The following is a 17,975-nucleotide window of genomic DNA, read 5'->3' on the forward strand; positions in this document are numbered from 1 at the left end:
GGAAGGACATCTGGCAGTGGAACCCACAAAGAATCAGGTTTCTGATACAAGGGGTCTATGATGTCCTCCCAAATCCAAAAAATTTGTTCATATGGGTCTTAGCTGAAATACCTGCATGCCCCCAGTGTTCAAAAACTAGGACTTTGGAACACATATTAAGCAGTTGCCTTAAAGCATTGGGGAAGGGCATTAACATTGGAGGCATAAACAAATCCTCACATCCATTGCTGAATCTATCAGCAAGAGAATCAAGGACAGCAGAAAAATTCTGCCTTCAGCAATGTAGACAGCCTTTGTTAAGAGACAGTAGCCAAAATAAAAGAACAGGCATTGCCAAGCAGGCCTTTTATCATCAGCAAGGGACTGGGTAATGTCAGTTGATGTGGGAAGGCAGCATGAAATTGCATCCCATATCACTTAGACCATGGAAATCACATCCCGATATCATCGTGATTTCAGAAACATCAAAACAGATTAATTACTGGAGCTTACTGTCCCGTGGGAAGAAAGAATGGAAGGGAGCAAAGTATGGAAAGCTGGTGGCTGTTTGCCAAAGACAGGGTTGCATGTCAAGGTGCATGCTCATTGAAGGAGGATGCAGAGGCTTTGCTGCACAGCCTTTATGAAAGCTGTCTTGATTATTGATTGATCAATGAGCCTTTGGCATTTTGAGGCTAAGCAGGGACAGCGCCATCAGGTTCAATACAGAGGCAGCAAGAAAAGCTACAAGGTGATTCTGGCTGAAAAGGAGAAAGTGGTTTACCACTTGAACACAGGCCAAAGGTTGATCAGCCTTGGTTGGGTCAACTGGAGTGTTAGATGTGTGAAAGACCTAAAACACCTGATGACTCAAGGTAACGTCACTGATGATGTGTCCAAGTTTGTGCATCATTGAATATATTCATGCTCTTAAGAACTGGATTGCTTTAGGGTCTCTCCATCATGTGTCATGTCATTGAAAAAAGGGAAAAGAATAAAACACTGTAGTAATTGTTTGTTAGTAATACAGTTCAATGCCGGGTGGTATTTGGAGCACGTTTTTCACATAAAGTCCTTAAATTGGACACACAATTAAACTGGTGTGGCCCCTTAATTTAACGAATACTTTGAATGTGGTACTGGATTGGAAAACGTGCATACTTTCTCAAAATTTTAAGTGTTGTATTTCACTTCACTGTATAAAGCCTTGCAGGACAGTGCTTTTCCTTTGTGGATTACCAGGAGTTCGTCCGCAATTATAATATGAAAATAATGCGATAAGGCTCTCAGTTACCGTAAGAGGATTATCAGTTTTTGATCGACTGCTCGATAATAAGCTCAATAAGTCTTACACCCCCCTGTTACGCTATTACTTCACAGATGGGCCAGGAAGAAGTAGCTGATGTTAGATGTAATTCAACTCCTTAGGAGGGGGTGCTTGAGTCTGGAGGAGGGAAGCAGTTCCAATTTCAAACAAAAACAACTGGAGATAGATTGAGGGAGGGAGACTGTCCTCCATAACCAGCTATTAAACCAAAAAGGAAATATATACAAACCAAAAAAGCGCCAGAAAGAAGACTCCGAGCACACAGACGTAAAGTGCACCTATCGAACTTTGCAAACAAGCGCCAGAGCACGCAAACTTTGCTGAAAGGATCGTGGCAACTGGACTTTTTAATCAATCCTGTGGACACGTTTTGTGCTTGCTACAGTGGATGTTCATTTTGCTTTATACCGGAAATCTATTTTAACTTTTGTTAAATTATCGTTGATACTTTTTTTAAGTAAACCGCGCCAAAAGAAAATGCCCAGGTCGAACAGACAGAGGGAATACAAGCCCGGTGACCTGGTGTTTGCAAAAATGAAAGGCTATCCACATTGGCCAGCGAGGGTAAGCAATCACACACAGTTCAAATATTGTATGCGTTTTTTCGTCATCATTGTTTAACGGTTGTGGATCGCATCGTAATCTCTCCATAGAATGCATGAGGCCTACGTATTGCCAGTCTCGTATTAAACTTTAATAGTCGCCAGTGGGGATAGAACCGGAGGGTTGTAACCAGTTATGTCATAGAAAGAAAAGCGTGTGTATGATTAAGTACCCGTCGGTTTCAGGATGTATGCCCGAGATTTGTTTTATTACAGTCAACTCCACCTTTCCAGCCCCTAAGGCCTACTTGTCATCCGGCCACTCGTAAAGCCCGCGCAAGCTATGTAAACACAGGGCCGAGTGCTGCACAGCCCTAGGCAGTCGAATTAGGGGGCAGGTGGGCCCTTGATTTAATCGACTGGCTACGGTGTAGGTTGGGGCTGTGTGTTGGCTTGTTCTTTATGTGCAAACACATTAATAAAAGGCTGGAGGAGAGTAGTTTAATTTGTTAACCGCAAACCGGGAAAAATCGCACGCTTATTTCAACGAATAATGATGGGCGGAGCTTATGTGGTGTACGAGTGTTAGTCCACTGAAGAGGCGCAAAACCTCGTTTTGAATATTATCCCGGCACGTAACGTTGCAACGCCCACCTCCTTTTTAACTCGATGTGAAATTCACTGTATAAAGTTTACTTTCTGTTTTGAAATCCCAGCGCGGTTATTGTTTATGCGTTACAGTAACCGCATAAGGATTATTTAGTCTGCAATCTTTTAAGAGGTATAGTAGCGTGGTGAAATAACGTAAAATGTGTTGATATACACGATAAAGAGTGCATTTATTTTTAAAAAATCTTCCGGAATACACAACCCTGATTATAAAAAACCCAATAGAAAGTAATTGGCGCGTTTTCTAGATCGGTTCGGAAATTAATTTGAATTCGTCTTTAGTGAACGTAAGAACAATGGCAAAATGTTCAGAAGAAGCTTTTTGTATAGTTAAGCAATGAAAGACGATTATCCGTTGTTTTTATCACCCTTTCTTGTCGTTACATTTTTGTATGCCCTTTTCGTTTCCAAAATTCTGAATATTGCGCTTTACAGTAATTATCTCCTGAAGACGCGCACAACTGAAAGGTTCAGTTCCAGTGTGATACACTGTATATTATTATCTCTGTAGCGCGTCTTGTAATGTGTAATGTTTTTATAGCAAATGAATGGTGTAGTAAATATTGTTTTGTACAAAAAAGTTATTTGTTTACACCGGAAAAGGTATTGTTGCACCATGGATATATCGCTTGTTACACGAGGAATGTTCTACAAGGAACAAGTTTCTTTCAAACCTGAATGTGTTCCAGTTTCAACTTCTTGCCACTAAGTGTTGCATACAGTAGATTCTCCACTACTGCAACGAGATACCATACGCGGTTTTATTCCGTAGGCAATCTGTGTTTTCTCTGCTAGTATATTATAATATCAGGCCCTGTATGAATGATTGTGGATGTCTGGCAACGTGCTTTGTAACCGCCAAACATCCTGCCTAACATTAGCAAGACAGGAACCAACTTGATGCTGCGATTATAGGCTTTGACTCAGTTGATGCTGAACTGGACAACAAAGATGAAGAAATACATGGATAATTGGATTTTTGCAAATATTACAAGTGTTTTTGTTTTCAGGATTGTTTTTCTGGCCTGCAAGTTTAGTATGCCATATTTTGCAATATGTTTAGTGGGCTGGACTAGTATATTTACTTTTTACGAACACAATTAATTGAGTATAATGAGGTACAATTTAGTATAATACTTTAATATTTCATGTGTACTAAATATGTATTTTTTTCTTTGGTGTGTTTGCATATAATGTGAGACGCACCTATTGTGATGGCCATGTCTGATTGTTTGGATTTAACAACTTGGCTCTCGGTGCACGAGTTTTGATGAAATTTAGGCTATTCATCTATCCTTAATTTTTTAATTCTGCTTTGTCCTGAACAGGGTTGAGAGAGTTCAGTTTTTGTTGCGCTATCTTAAGCAGATTGCAAAGTATAAAGTTTTGAATTTTTTTAGTATCTAATTTTAATTTTTTATATTCTTTTTTTAATATCTTATTGAAAAACATTGGTGAAACTGCAGACTCCTCTATCTTAAAACAGACATACATTCTGCCTGTCATGTATGAATTAGTTTGCTGTTTTAATTTTACGTTGAGTCAACTTTTATATTTTGTATAGTTGCTTTACTTATCTGACAGCTGCTGTGAACCCCATTATAAGTTAGTAAAACCTCTGGGGAAAGTGAGCACGCAAGCCGCTTGTAGAGAAAAACACAAAAAAAGTGTCTTGTCTGGAAATTAATGGAAGAGAAAAGAAATTCTGATAGCATTGCTCTGTAATCCGAGAGAGCAAAGGGTTTAAGTTAGGCTGAGTGTACGTTTCATGCGACATGATGCTTGCTCCTGTGGACGCTCCTGCTACACAAGGTGAATACAAGCACACACATGCACTGCCGTCATTTTAGCATCACCAAATCCCCAAACCTGCATATCCTTGGATGGAAGCTGGGTGGAAACCCACCAGGAAAACATGCAAACTCCAGGCAGGGAACACCAGGAACAAGACATGTATTTAGCCCCCTCGTGTAATTATTAGCAGTATTCATTATTTAAATTAACTTAATGATTTATCTGTAAAATGTAATATACATACTTTAATGCATTTCATCATAAAAGTGATATCAAGTATAAATCTATGGATTCTAAATGTGCAGAGAGCTGGAATGTCATAATTTTAATTGTTCTGTGTAGCAATTGCTGCTTGCTGCTGCTGTCAGTTAAGAGGCAGCACATAGCGATTAACAACTGGATCAGCTTTAAGATGTTTACGATGGCCAACTTTAATGACAAAATGTCGAGATTAAATCCAAAATTTCCACTTTAATCACAAAATAGACTTTCTCAGTGTGTCCCTGATTTTTTTTTTTTTCTCTCTCTCTCTGTGGCTCAAATACGCTGTCGTACATGCTATACATTCTGATGCTGTTGTGACGAAAAAAAAAGACCTCAAAGAAGATCGTATATGAGACCTTTAAAATGTATTGCATCATTACGATGGGGAATATGCAACGCCTGAAAAGAAAAGCACCACAAATACATTTGTATGTCTGCATTTTGCTTCACCACTTTGAACCGTTCATCAAACATCGAAGCACGCACATTGATCAGCAGCTTGCTGTCACATGTTGATAGTAAACAGAGAATCTGATGTCACTTTCCAACTTGAACATACTGTGCCCCCCAATTTTTTTGCCAGTACTGCCACTCATGCATGTGTCTTGTTAATGTCTGAGTACGTTCTCGGAGGACACATCAAATTAACACAGGGAATGTGTGTCAGCTATGTGTGCAGCTCAGACGTTAAGCATTGTTATAACACAACAAATATTAGAAATAATCTATCCCGATGTCGCCCATAAACGTAATCTTGGCTGTCAAATGAGTAGAGCCAAAGAATTCTTACCTAGAGATAACATTCAGGTCCAAGCTTTCATTTAATTCACCATGTGCCCAAAAATAACAATCTATAGCAGTTTTATCTGTAATGATATGAGACCCTACACCATTGTTGATAACAAGTGCTTTTGACAAATGATACTGGTTTTGGAACTGCGGTATGCCAATCTGAATGCAAATGAGTGAAGTCATTGTACCTAGGCTTTATGAAGATCTTAAGCAAAGCACTGCCATGTCTCTCAGGTCAGCGGAAAGAGTAGCCCAAACTTGTGACAGCTGTACATACAGGGCGGCAGATTCCTATGTGACAATCGCATGTCACTCCATTAAAGGGTACTTGTGATGGATGTGTTGCAGACAGAAGCACTGAATGCCAGTCACATCAGGAGTAACCTCATTGCCTTCTTGTATATACAGAGCTGCTAAGAGGCTGGCTGTTCCAAAAACCTTTCAAGCATTTTTAATGTGCTGTTCCATTGCATGACCACATCAATCTCAAGTTTGTATGTTGACAAGTCCAATAAATGTTGCTTTTCTTTAAGCATGTGGCTAGCTGTACTGCTACGATGGAAAAAGTTTGTAACGCTCCTCACCTGGCCAAGGAAGGGGGCAATTGTTGGAATTTTCAGAGGAGCCTGTGATACAAAAATGAACACGTGTGCAAAGCAGTCAACCAGAAGTAGCTCCATGAGCTGTGCCGCCCAGATCATATTAGCTTTTTTGTTAGTCATGATGGCTGTTTTTTTGTCCTTTATCCTCCATTCATCCAACACCGCTGTTAACAAGCTTTAGATGTAGATCCTCATTTTAAAATGCTTACTTTTTGTCTGAGTAGGAACTGTGTTTTTGAGACCGATTAATGTGACAGCTACACATGAGCAACTAAAGATGTGCAGCTTGTAGAATTATAGAAAGACTCAAGTTCTCCTGCTGTATGCTTAATTTTGACAAATTCAACATTATTATTTAATGGCCAATAAGGGAATAAATTTGGCTAACAGCTTAATTAAATGGTGTCTACATGGAGATTCATAAGACACAAATAGGTTGCTGAATAACATTAAGAAACAATATTTAATTATTTTGTAATATTATTCACAAGATGAAGTAGATGTCATAAAGCCCTCCCATAATGTGTATGGACTCTGCTGTGGCGATGCATGTCAAATTATGTTGGATTTTAAATGACTGCTGTGCTGTGAATTCTTTTTTTGTGAAACAAAATATTATTGCTCTTTAAACATCTTTTAAATACTGATGTTAACAGTTCATCACTAATTATTGCTTTTTCAATGTCATTCCATGCTTATGCATATGTTGTGAAGTCATTATGTAGACACCCTTCAAATAGTTTTACTGAAATTGGCACTGAAATGTCTGTGAGTTACACACCAGCGAGGCACTGAACTGAATACACTGGCTAGGAAAATGGACAGATGCTTGGACTGATTGACATCTGTTGAACATCTCATTACAATCAGAGAATGAATGCAAAGCCTTGGTTCATTTATCACAGCTGTTTAGGACATTATTTAAAACCAATTAATCTTATTTTTTTCATCTCCTCTTACAAATGTGTAACAATGCAAGTTAAATGGCACTCATGATAATTTGTGGTTTTCTCATACTGATTATAAGGCTTCACTGCAAAGATAGTTATAGTAATAATCCAAGCAATAGGAGAAGAAGAAGAAGAACATAAGGTAAAATGTTGTACTAAGCTATGTGAATAGTTCCCACTTCTTATCTTTAACAATGATACTGTAATGAGCACTGAGGTGGAAAGACAGAGAGACACACAAAACACCGTAAAAGGGTTAAGCGCCATAATAGGTACATTTCTTTAGTAGTTAGTGATCTACAGCCATACTTGAAGAACATGGACACATGAACAACCTTGAAAAACAACAGTTAATGAAACTGGTCATAGCTATTTCTGCTCAGTTTGTGAAATCACCTCTTTCCCATGTTCCCAATCATCTTGCCGAGTGCCTCTCGGTGATTTTCCATTTGTGTTCTCTAGGACACTTTATCCAATGATTTGGAAGTCTTGGCATTGCTTGGAAGTTTGTGCAGGACTGATTGATTGATTGATTTATTTATTTATTTATTTTTTTTTAACCTGCTCCGCAGTACTCCATCCCACACCTGCCCGCTTCTGCATATATTTGGCCTCATTTGTAGTGCTCCTTCCCGCACCCTAAGGTTTTTGTCCTACTTCTTTTGAGGAAAAAAAGTAATGTGTGGTTGATAAGCCTGTTTAACATGAACCTTTCCCCTTTTTGACTGAGTCCACTTCTTTTTTTTTTGGTGACGGTTCTGCTTCATCAGTATTTATTACAGATCTTCCGATGGGACTTTAATAATAATTTCTAAGCACAAGTCCACACATCTTTTTACAGAAACCACCAGAAAAGATAAGTGTAAACAATGTGTTTTGTCAAGCTTTGTACTGTAGGTAGGCAATGCTTACTATCACATATGGAAATAAAGTATGACGTATGTTAATAATTGGTATTCATTCCACAAAAATGTAATGTTCTTACCAGGGCTGTGGAGTCGGAGTCGGAGACAATTTTGGGTACCTGGAGTCGGAGTCGGCAAAAAGTTAACCGACTCCTACTAAATTTAAATGGGAATTAAAAAAGTAAGTTGAAATGTCCCAATTCACAAACAGTCATAATGAACTACTTCTCTGCTGTAAGAATAAAGCCCAGTGCATGCAGTGCATAATGTTACCACAAAACGAACATGTTAAGTAACCATGAAGCATGCTTTTCATTGACTGTATGCGTCACTATATCGGATGTAATGCACAGGTAAGGTGCGGCACCGCTTTCCATTGTGTCGTGTTCCACTGTTACAGGGAACTGTGAACCTAGCCTAAAGCCCCCCATACATTTACAGATGCACTGCCGATTTTTCGCCGTTCAACGAGTCATCACGCCAAACGCCTGAAAATCATCTGGTGTGTTCTCAGCTCCGTCGGCTCCCCTTCGCTATGCGCTAGTGAAGGGGCCCGAAGGAGCCGAGAACACAGATCTCCCTACCTGTCTACAACAGAGGCTCGTTCTGCTGATCAGCTGGCCGGTGAGTGACACAATGCACTAAACTTCCGGCTGGCTGACAGAGGAGACAGCCACTGCAGCAGACAGAGGCATCACATTACTTTGGATGGGGGCGGTGGTCGAGATTTTCAGCAAGCTGGATCTGCCCGTCCATGTGGACACCCGCAATCTGCGGCCGCCAATCAATTGTGTTGGCTTTCCTAGCCAGTAGTTCTGTGGTGAAATGACATGTCTATTGCCTTCCTTTCCTTCAATGGATGTAGAAAATACATTAGCATAGTATATACATACAGAGGAGTCGGAGTCGTGTCGGAAGATTTAGAAACGTCAGAGTCGGAGCATTTATCTACTGACTCCACAGCCCTGAACTTCTTGCACAGAAACTCATGCACCAACGTGAGTGGCAGCCTTTCCAGCAGCTCTGTGTATTCTCTGTGTAGTCTTTATATTTCTACCTTTTTCTCTATTTTTCTTTATTTCACTGTTAAATCCTACCACTTTCTTTTATGTGGACTCGTTCCATGGACACTTTTTACTACTTGGAGATGAATTTTTACACACCAAGACTAATCTATTCAAGTAGTCAACTTCAAGCACTGAGAACAAATGCGCACGCTGGTGTGGTTCCCAATTTACCTGATGAGGTAAGAAGGTGGGTATCAGGGCAGCAGAGCCGGTGCTAAGATAAAAGCCATGCGTCTAGCAAGAAATTGGTGTTACAAACCTTCGATGCCTTCTTTGATCCTGGGAAATTTGAACATACTACCAAATAAGATCGACGAACTGGCTGCACTGGTGAAAAATGTCAGGATCTACAGTGAAAGCAGTTTGCTGTGTTTTAGTGAAATGTGGCTATCAACTAACATCCCAGATGCTAACGTGGAGCTACACGGTTTAGCACAGTTAGAGTGGACAGAGATGCAAGTACCAGCGGGAAGCAGACAAAGGAGGGGGTGTCGCTCTCTATGTCAATACAAGATGGTGCAACTCTGGACATGTAAACGTTAAAATCTCCACTTGCTGCAAGGACATCAAACTGTTGGCCGTAAGTTTGCGTCCCTATTACTTGCCCAGAGAGTTTGGACAAGTCATTGTTGTTATTGTTTACATCCCCCCCCCTTGAGCGAATGAAGAGATAGAGAGTGACGTCATCCATTCCGCAGTTGCTAAATTATAAACACAGCACCCTGAGGCGCTTGTGCTAATCGCTGGAGACTTTAACCATGTAACTCTGGACAAAACATTACCTGCCTTCTCCCAGCATGTTGGGCTGTAACACCCGGGGAAATGGGTCTATTGACCTACTGTATGCAAACGTTAAAGACGCATACAGTGCCACCCCGCTGCCTGCGCTTGGGAAAGCAGATCATAACCTGGTTCTGCTTCAGCCTCACTACAAACCAAAAATGATGGAGCTACCTACAGCCACACGCTCATTCAGGAAGTGGTCCCCTGAGGCAGAGCAGGCTCTGAGAGACTGCTTTGGAACTATGGACTGGAATGTCCTGCAGGGATCACATAGTGAGAACATTGAGGAGGTTGTTGACTGCACAACTGATTACATCCACTGTATGGACATTGTAGTTCCAGTAAGAACAGTATGCTGCTATGCTTACAACAAACCATGGATTACAAGTGATATCAAGGACCTTTTGAACCAGAAGAAAAAGGCTTTTAAAAGCGGTGATCAACATGAGCTTAAGCGCGTGCAGAAGGAACTCCGAGTCCAGCTAAGGGTGGCGAAGGAGCAGTACAGGAGAAAGCTGGAGCAGAAGTTGCAGAATAACAGCATGAAGGAAGTGTGGGATGGGATGAAGATCATCACTGGCTACAGCTCGAAGCGGGGTGCCACCTTTGAGAGAGACGTGGAGAGAGCAAACCAAATGAATAACTTCTTTAACAGGTTTGACTACCCTAACCCACTCTCACCTTGGAGTACTGCATCCTCCAACCATCCTTCTGCTGATACCAGCATGGGAGAGACATCCCCACCCACAATTACAGCAGCACAGGTGAGCAGAGAGCTGAGGAGACTTCGTGCCAGCAAAGCACCCGGTCCCGGCTGGGGAGTCCTCTACAGCGCATCTTCAACCTGAACCTTGAACAGGGGAGAGTCCTGAGGCTTTGGAAAACATCTTGTATCACCCAGTCCCAAAGGTATCACGCCCTAGTGAGCTGAATGACTTCTGGCCTGTTGCTCTGATGTCACATGTGATAAAGACCATGGAACGGCTGCTGCTTCACCACCTGAGGCCACAGGTCTGCCACACCCTCGACCCTCTGCAGTTCACATACCAGGAGAAGGTGGGAGCGGAGGATGCCATCATCTATATGCTACACCGATCCCTCTCTCACTTGGACAGAGGCAGTGGTGCTGTAAGAATTATGTTTTTGGACTTCTCTAGCGCCTTCAACACCATCCAACCTCTGCTCCTTGGGGACAAGCTGACAGGGATGGGAGTAGATTCACACCTGGTTGCATGGATCGTGGACTATCTCACAGACAGACCTCAGTATGTGCATCTTTGGAACTGCAGGTCTGACATTGTGGTCAGCAACACAGGAGAGTTGCAGGGGACGGTACTTTCTCCGGTCCTGTTCAGCCTATATACATCAGACTTCCAATACGATTCGGAGTCCTTCCACGTACAAAAGTTCGCTGACGACACTGCTATCGTGGGCTGCATCAGGAGTGGGCAGGAGGAGGAGTATAGGAAGCTAATCAAGGACTTTGTTAAATGGTGCGACTCAAACTACTTACACCTGAACACCAGCAAGACCAAGGAACTGGTGGTGGAATTTAGGAGGCCCAGGCCCCTCATGGACCCTATGATCATCAGAGGAGACTGTGTGCAGAGGGTGTAGACCTATAAATACCTCGGAGTGTAGCTGGATGATAAATTGGACTAGACTGCCAATACTGATGCTCTGTGTTAGAAAAGACAGAGCCGACCATACTTCCTTAGAAGGCTGGCGTCCTTCAAGATCTGCAATAAGATGCTGCAGATGTTCTACCAGACGGTTGTGGGGAGTGCCCTCTTCTACGCAGTGGTGTGCTAGGGAGGCAGGATAAAGAAGGACGCCTCACACCTGGACAAACTTGTGAGGAAGGCAGGCTGTATTGTAGGAATGAAGCTAGACAGTTTAACATCTGTGGCAGAGCGACAGGCGCTGAGCAAGCTCTTGTCAATCATGGAGAATCCACCGCATCCACTGAACAGTGTCATCTCCAGGCAGAGGAGCAGCTTCAGTGACAGACTGCTGTCACTGTCCTGCTCCACTGACAGACTGAGGCGATCGTTCCTCCCCCACACTATGCGACTCTTCAATTCCACCTTTTTAACGCTAATATTATTCAAAGTTATTGTCAGTTTTTACCTGCATTTTTATTACTCTTTAATATTGTTTTTTATATCAGTATGATGCTGCTGGATTATGTGAATTTCTCCTTGGGATTAATAAAGTATCTATCTATCTATGTCGAAGGTACGTGCTGCATACATACAAGGTGAATATATTAGTTTTGCTTAAAACCACCACTACTCACTTTCAAAAAGTAATTACTCAATAAAAAGTAGATCACAAGAAATAAAAAAGGTATTTACTGTAAGCGTACTGGCATCTCCACATTTACTCGCTAGTTCTGTGAGGAAAGAGGATGTTACTAACAGTTGTCCAGTGAACTCTTCACTGCACTTTGTTTTTGTGTAGTTGCTTTAAGGCACGATTATAACAACTTATTAAAAATCTCTTCTTGTTCCTGTTCCTTTGCATCTATTTGATTCATTTTAATATGTGATAATAAACATTGATGCTGATATATAAAATATTTATATTTAGTAGAGTACTTGAGGCAATTTTCAAGTGATGCTCGGTACATAACCGTCTTTCATTTTAATAATATATAGCGGGGAAAATAAGGTATATTGTATGTATGTGCAATAGAGGAGGTGAAATATTTTCTTCAATAACATAATCGGCAGTCATTCTAGAAAAGCATTTACATCAAAGAAGTTGTGGAAATTAAAATGTCTCTGAAGTTACATTCAGGTTTCCCATGTAATTAAAAACAAAAAGTAAAAGATGAAACTTGCGTCTAGGGTTCATTTATAACAACTCCTGTCTTGAAAATTGCCCTGTTTAATATGGGCCATCTCCCCTTTATAATTGCCTACATTTTTGATTTTTAATTATTGTTCCCAAACTACACAGAGATATTTATTTACAGCAAATACAGTCTATAAAATAAGTTTCAATTATTCACACATCGGCTCAGGATGCATTCTGTATACGTAGGTCTAAGTAAGAGCTGTAAATAATGCAGAATAAGTAACATATTAGTCATGAAAAATGGAATGTTATAAAATTAAATACAGGATTGCTATGTTCTAGACTTAGGAACAGTGTTTAACAGAGATTTCTGAATAAGGACAGAATATCACTCTCGGAGGAGAGCTTCAGCATCCATCGTCTTTGCTGGAATATGCACCACAAACATTGAAGGCCAGATCCAAGGGTGCACTAGATGCCTTGATGGATAGAACATAGTGGGCTAGCTTACTGAGAGCTTGCAGCTCTTAACAGTAACTTTTCTACCACTGAAGAACATTGTGTGTTTTTGATAGTTCCAGTATGTCCAGTATTTGTTCTTACATAGTCAATTATCTGAATCCAAAAACACTGATTCATCGCTGCCTGTGGGTACCCACATCCGCACATTCTGAGAAGACATGGAAAGTCACTTTCTTAGCAGGTGACTGATCATTTCTGACTTTAAAACCCAAGTCCAAAACCAGCTGTTTGACTGCATTCATTACTGCATTTTGTTAATTTTTGTCAAGCATTTTCAGTTGTTCTAGCTTTGGGTGATGAAATGTTGCTACTTTGTAGAACATATGCATATTATTTGGTGCTGACCATTTAGTTGACAATAGTTGTTTCAGACGTTGAACACAAATGGATGCGACTTTACCGAGTATAGGCTCAGTTGCCTTGCAGTGTTCCTCGAGTCTTGCTGCCTGTGGAAGCACTAGACAGGCACATACAGTGGTAATATCTGATTCTAAATTAGTCGTTGCATCTTTCAGTGGTTCCAGAAAAAAGACCACAGTTGTAAATATTTTTTTTTTTTTGATGCAACCAGTTCTGTCGTATTGCTTATCCTCTAGCAGTACTAATATGATATTGTCAAATTGCTGCAATACTCAGTTAAGTATATCAAAATTAGAGTTCCATCTTTTTTCCATTGACTGAATGACTTTTTGAGCTTGCCTTGTTGTCCAGTATGTGTGAAATACCTGAGCTGTGCAACTTTGGGTGCTTTCTCCAACACAGCTGGTGTAAAAGCACTTGAGAGAATTGTGTTATTAATGTGGACACAACAATTTAATCTGATGTAGCCACGCACGACAATGATCATATTTTCTTCTCGGTCATTAACAAAGACAATCTTATTTGCCACGAGTGAACAGTCAGATTAGTTCATATGTATGTCCAGTTTAACAAAGTTTTTCAAACAGTAAAGCACAAATTTGTTCACCTGTTTTAATCGTGCTTGCTTCGAATGGGGTCACAAAAAGCACAACACTTTTGGAACACTCATTTTCCCTGATGGTCTGTGGGTATTTTATTTTCACATTATTTTAAAAACAGTAAAGTCTTGTGCCATGCTGCCGTAATTGTTATTAGACAAAATATCCTGAGAGAATTTTTAATAACTAGGATGGCAAAAATATTTAAACATTTTTAATATTTTACACATGTTGGCATTATTGTAGGACATTATAGTGAAAACAAGTTTCTAATGAGGTGTCTTACAAATTATATTTTTCCGTACGTACTGAATGAGGATAAACAATGTGAAGAAGTGTTGAGCTGCATTTTTCCCATGTTAGTTCATATGCATGGCACAGTTTGTTTCATATGTATGTCCAGTTTAACAAAGTTGAAACAAGCTATTGGTTTTACAGCTCCCCAGTTTATTAATTCTCACTTGCCCATAAGTGTGTCTATACAGCTTTTGTGTACATTACCAAATTTACAGTTATACATGATCCTTGTACCAAACTGAAACTTACAATATATACAGGTATGTGCAAAATAACAAAGGGATAAAAAAGGAATAATCTACTAACATTGCAGTAAAGATCACAATAAAAAAAAAAAAAATGTAGTACAGTATTCCTAAACCGTATAAAGTATGATTAGTGTCAAGGTCAATTATATTACGGATACATTACCATCTTTATAGGGCATTTAAACAAAACAAATTTACAGCACACTTTAAAACATCCCACAAAAAACTAGTGTAACAAAACTATAGACATGATGATCAAATTAGTGTTTAACACCTATCGAGAAGCTTCTGAAGTCATGTCAGTTAATATTATTATGAACCTTGGTAGTCCAAATCTTAACAGATGTAAACAAATGACAAGAAATAAGTAATCTTTTTGTACGTTCATATGGAAACCTGAAGGCACAGTGCAACTACCCGCCATTTCACAGTCAGCTCTGTTACACGGCAGAAAATTGAAAAAAAAAATTTCATTTTTAGTTTTATTGAATATTTAATATTTTATTAACTCTACCTTAATTGTAAGTGTTTTTACCTTAAAGGAACTGACAGAAATAACATTAAACATGTTCATAGCCTGTAGGCTGTGATCAATCAATGTTAAAGAGTATTTAAGGGTTTCCAAAATGGAATATTAACTTGGTGTGCATCTGTATATATAAATGTATTGTATACTACATGGGTGAAGAATATTTTCTCTTGCACTGTTTTTTCCAGGTTTTACAGTAATTCATAGAATATTAAAATGAAAGAGATGCATAAATTGCTTTCCGTCTTGTGTAAATAGTTTTCTTGCAACCAACGTTCAGGTGGTTCATTTAAGTTGTTTTAGAGTTATTGAATAGACGTTTGTGAATTAGAATTGTCTGAGTCACCTCTCTTATAAAAATGGAGTTCTTTTGTTCTTATATTCCTTTTTTTTTTTTTTTCCCTAGATTGATGAACTGCCTGAAGGTGCAGTTAAGTCTTCCTCCAATAAGTACCAGGTGTTTTTTTTCGGCACCCATGAGACGTGAGTATTCATCTACTTTTAAGTTAGCTTTGCTTTATTTATTGAATAGGGTTCAGCATATGCAGTAAACTTTGATGAAATGACAATTAAAATGCATTAAAACCAATCGGTTTGCTTGATACTATTTTAAAAAAAACAAAAAAGGCATAATCCACATGTCACTTACCCAGTCATATGCTTACAATGTGCAAAACACATACATTTTTGCTAAAATATTGTTAAATAAATACTTCCAGAAAAATCAACACAGAGCATAGACAGGGAATACATTTAAATTTGATGGAGCCTTTGAATTAAAGACCGGTTTATTTTTCTTGGTCATCACTGCAACATATTTAAAAAAAAATAGCTTGGAGTATTCCTTTAATTGTCTAGTAAAGATTGATTTGAAGTCTTTCAGTGTGGCTTTCTAGTTTCGATGAGTACTGAGAGTTCCATGATCAGAAATGTCAAAGTTTTATCATGGTAACAGATTTAGGATCTGAAATCTCCTTGTTTTGCTTCATCTGATTGTTGCCTTGGATACTGTTGAACATAGCATTTTATTGCACTGCTTATGAGACTTCACAGTTTAAGGCTCTGTACTAAGGAGTTAAGCTCATACTTTGTTGCAGGGTTTTGTAAAAAGAATATGTTTTCTCCCCCCAATTCACTATGGATTAGTAGCCAAATACTTTTATTTGATCTATTTGTTATCCTTCAGTAAAATTCTGTGTCAGCACAAAGTGCTCTTCCTTTGCTGTGATGGCAATACTTAAGTTTATCTCAGAAATTCTCCTAAACTCCATGTAGCTTTAACTTGAGCATCTCACTGTTTGAATAATATCCACAATTGGATGATTATTAATTACCTATAATTTAAATTGGGAAGCTGTTGTTGTGTGTACTTTCTGCCAGATAAAAAATTCTGCTGTTACACGTTACTATTAATTACTGTTCAATTCCTTTCTCTTCTTTTACTTCAAATAATATTTGACCCCATACTTTCTTTTCAAAGTTGTGGTTCATAAAACTTTTTATTGGTTGGAGAGCATAGATGAACTTGAATTGTCTTTATTTATGAAAAATGCCAAAATATTGGTTCACGGCTTTATTTCATCCAGTCTCGAATATTGCAATTCAGTAATGATTTTCTCTAATTTTAAATATATTTTGGATATATAGCCTATGCATAGTAAGGAAACCAGACTTTTATTAGAAAAACATCAAGAAGAAAAAAAAAAAGCAAACACAGTTGTTCTGTGACAGTTTCTGTTTGCAATACTGCTTTTCTTCACATGCACATAGAAAAGTTAAATGTGTATGGAATAATTTCTAATAATATATTCTAAAACGGAAACAATTTGTTGAGAAACAATTTGAACAGTACTATTGAAATAAAAGGGGCAATTGGACAGTATTTGAGTAATTCTCCTTTATTGTATCCTTTTAAGATTGTGGCCTCAGGCTCATTCTGGTGTAGGAATTTCACTACCAGAGTTTGCATGTTCTCCCCGTGTAGGCGTGGGTTTCCTCCCACAGTCCAAAGACATGCAGGTTAGGTACATTGGCGATCCTAAATTGACTGTAGTGTGTGCATGTGCCCTGTGGTGAACTGGCGCCCTGCCCGGCGTTTGTTTCCTGCCTTGCACCCTGTGTTGGCTGGGATTGGCTCCAGCAGAACCCTGTGACCCTGTAGTTAGGATATAGTGGGTTGGCTAATGGATGGATGCTTCTCAATTCTAAATTGTCCAGGACTTAAATTGTGTAAAAGCATGATTTGGACTCGATACATTTTAATCTAATTATATTCACAGGTGGTGAAGGAACAATGATAGGATGCAAGTGCAATAAAATGATGGATAACTCTAGTATTTAATGATACTCATTCCACTCTTGAGTCGCCCACATTGCTCCCAAGGCAGCATTAACATGATACGTACTGTATTTTCAAAATTCGACAATCCTAGAGTTATCCTCCAGTTTTCATGAAAAATTGTGGCTACTTTTCTGTGATGCAAAAACAATCCTGCAGTACATATTTTGCACGTGAACAGGCACTAACTCAGTTTTATTTAGTTTGGATAGATTACATTTATTACTGCCTATACATTCACACAAAAATACTAGTTAAAACTGTACAATCATTTCTGTCTCTCCATTGAGCCATTCATCTTTCTAATTTAAATGTACAGTGGTGCTTGAAAGTTTGTGAACCCTTTATAATTTTCTATATTTCTGCATAAATTTGACCTAAAACATCATCAGAATTTCACTCAAGTCCTAAAAGTAGATAAAGGGAAACCAGTTAAATAATGAGACAAAAATATTCTACTTGGTCATTTATTTATTAAGGAAAATAATTAAATATTACATATTTGTGAGTGGCAAAAGTATGTGAACCTCTAGAATTAGCAGTCCGTTTGAAGGTGAACTTAGAGTCAGGTGTTTTCAATCAATGGGATGACAATCAGGTGTGAGC

The 17,975-nt window shown here is 39.1% G+C and overlaps 1 protein-coding gene across 1 annotated transcript in view; it reads left to right on the forward strand.

Moving 5' to 3' along the window:
* The first annotated feature begins 1,362 nt into the window (after positions 1–1,362).
* LOC120527479 (hepatoma-derived growth factor-like) overlaps positions 1,363–17,975 on the forward strand; it is a 49,440-nt gene continuing 32,827 nt past the window's right edge. Inside the window, exons 1-2 of the mRNA XM_039750936.1 lie at positions 1,363–1,870; positions 15,438–15,514. Of these exons, the coding sequence (XP_039606870.1) occupies positions 1,784–1,870; positions 15,438–15,514 (164 nt within the window). The 5' untranslated portion in view covers positions 1,363–1,783. The remainder of the gene's footprint in view (positions 1,871–15,437; positions 15,515–17,975) is intronic.

Source organism: Polypterus senegalus, chromosome 1, assembly GCF_016835505.1.
Source record: "Polypterus senegalus isolate Bchr_013 chromosome 1, ASM1683550v1, whole genome shotgun sequence".
NCBI classification, from domain to species: Eukaryota; Metazoa; Chordata; class Cladistia; order Polypteriformes; family Polypteridae; genus Polypterus; species Polypterus senegalus.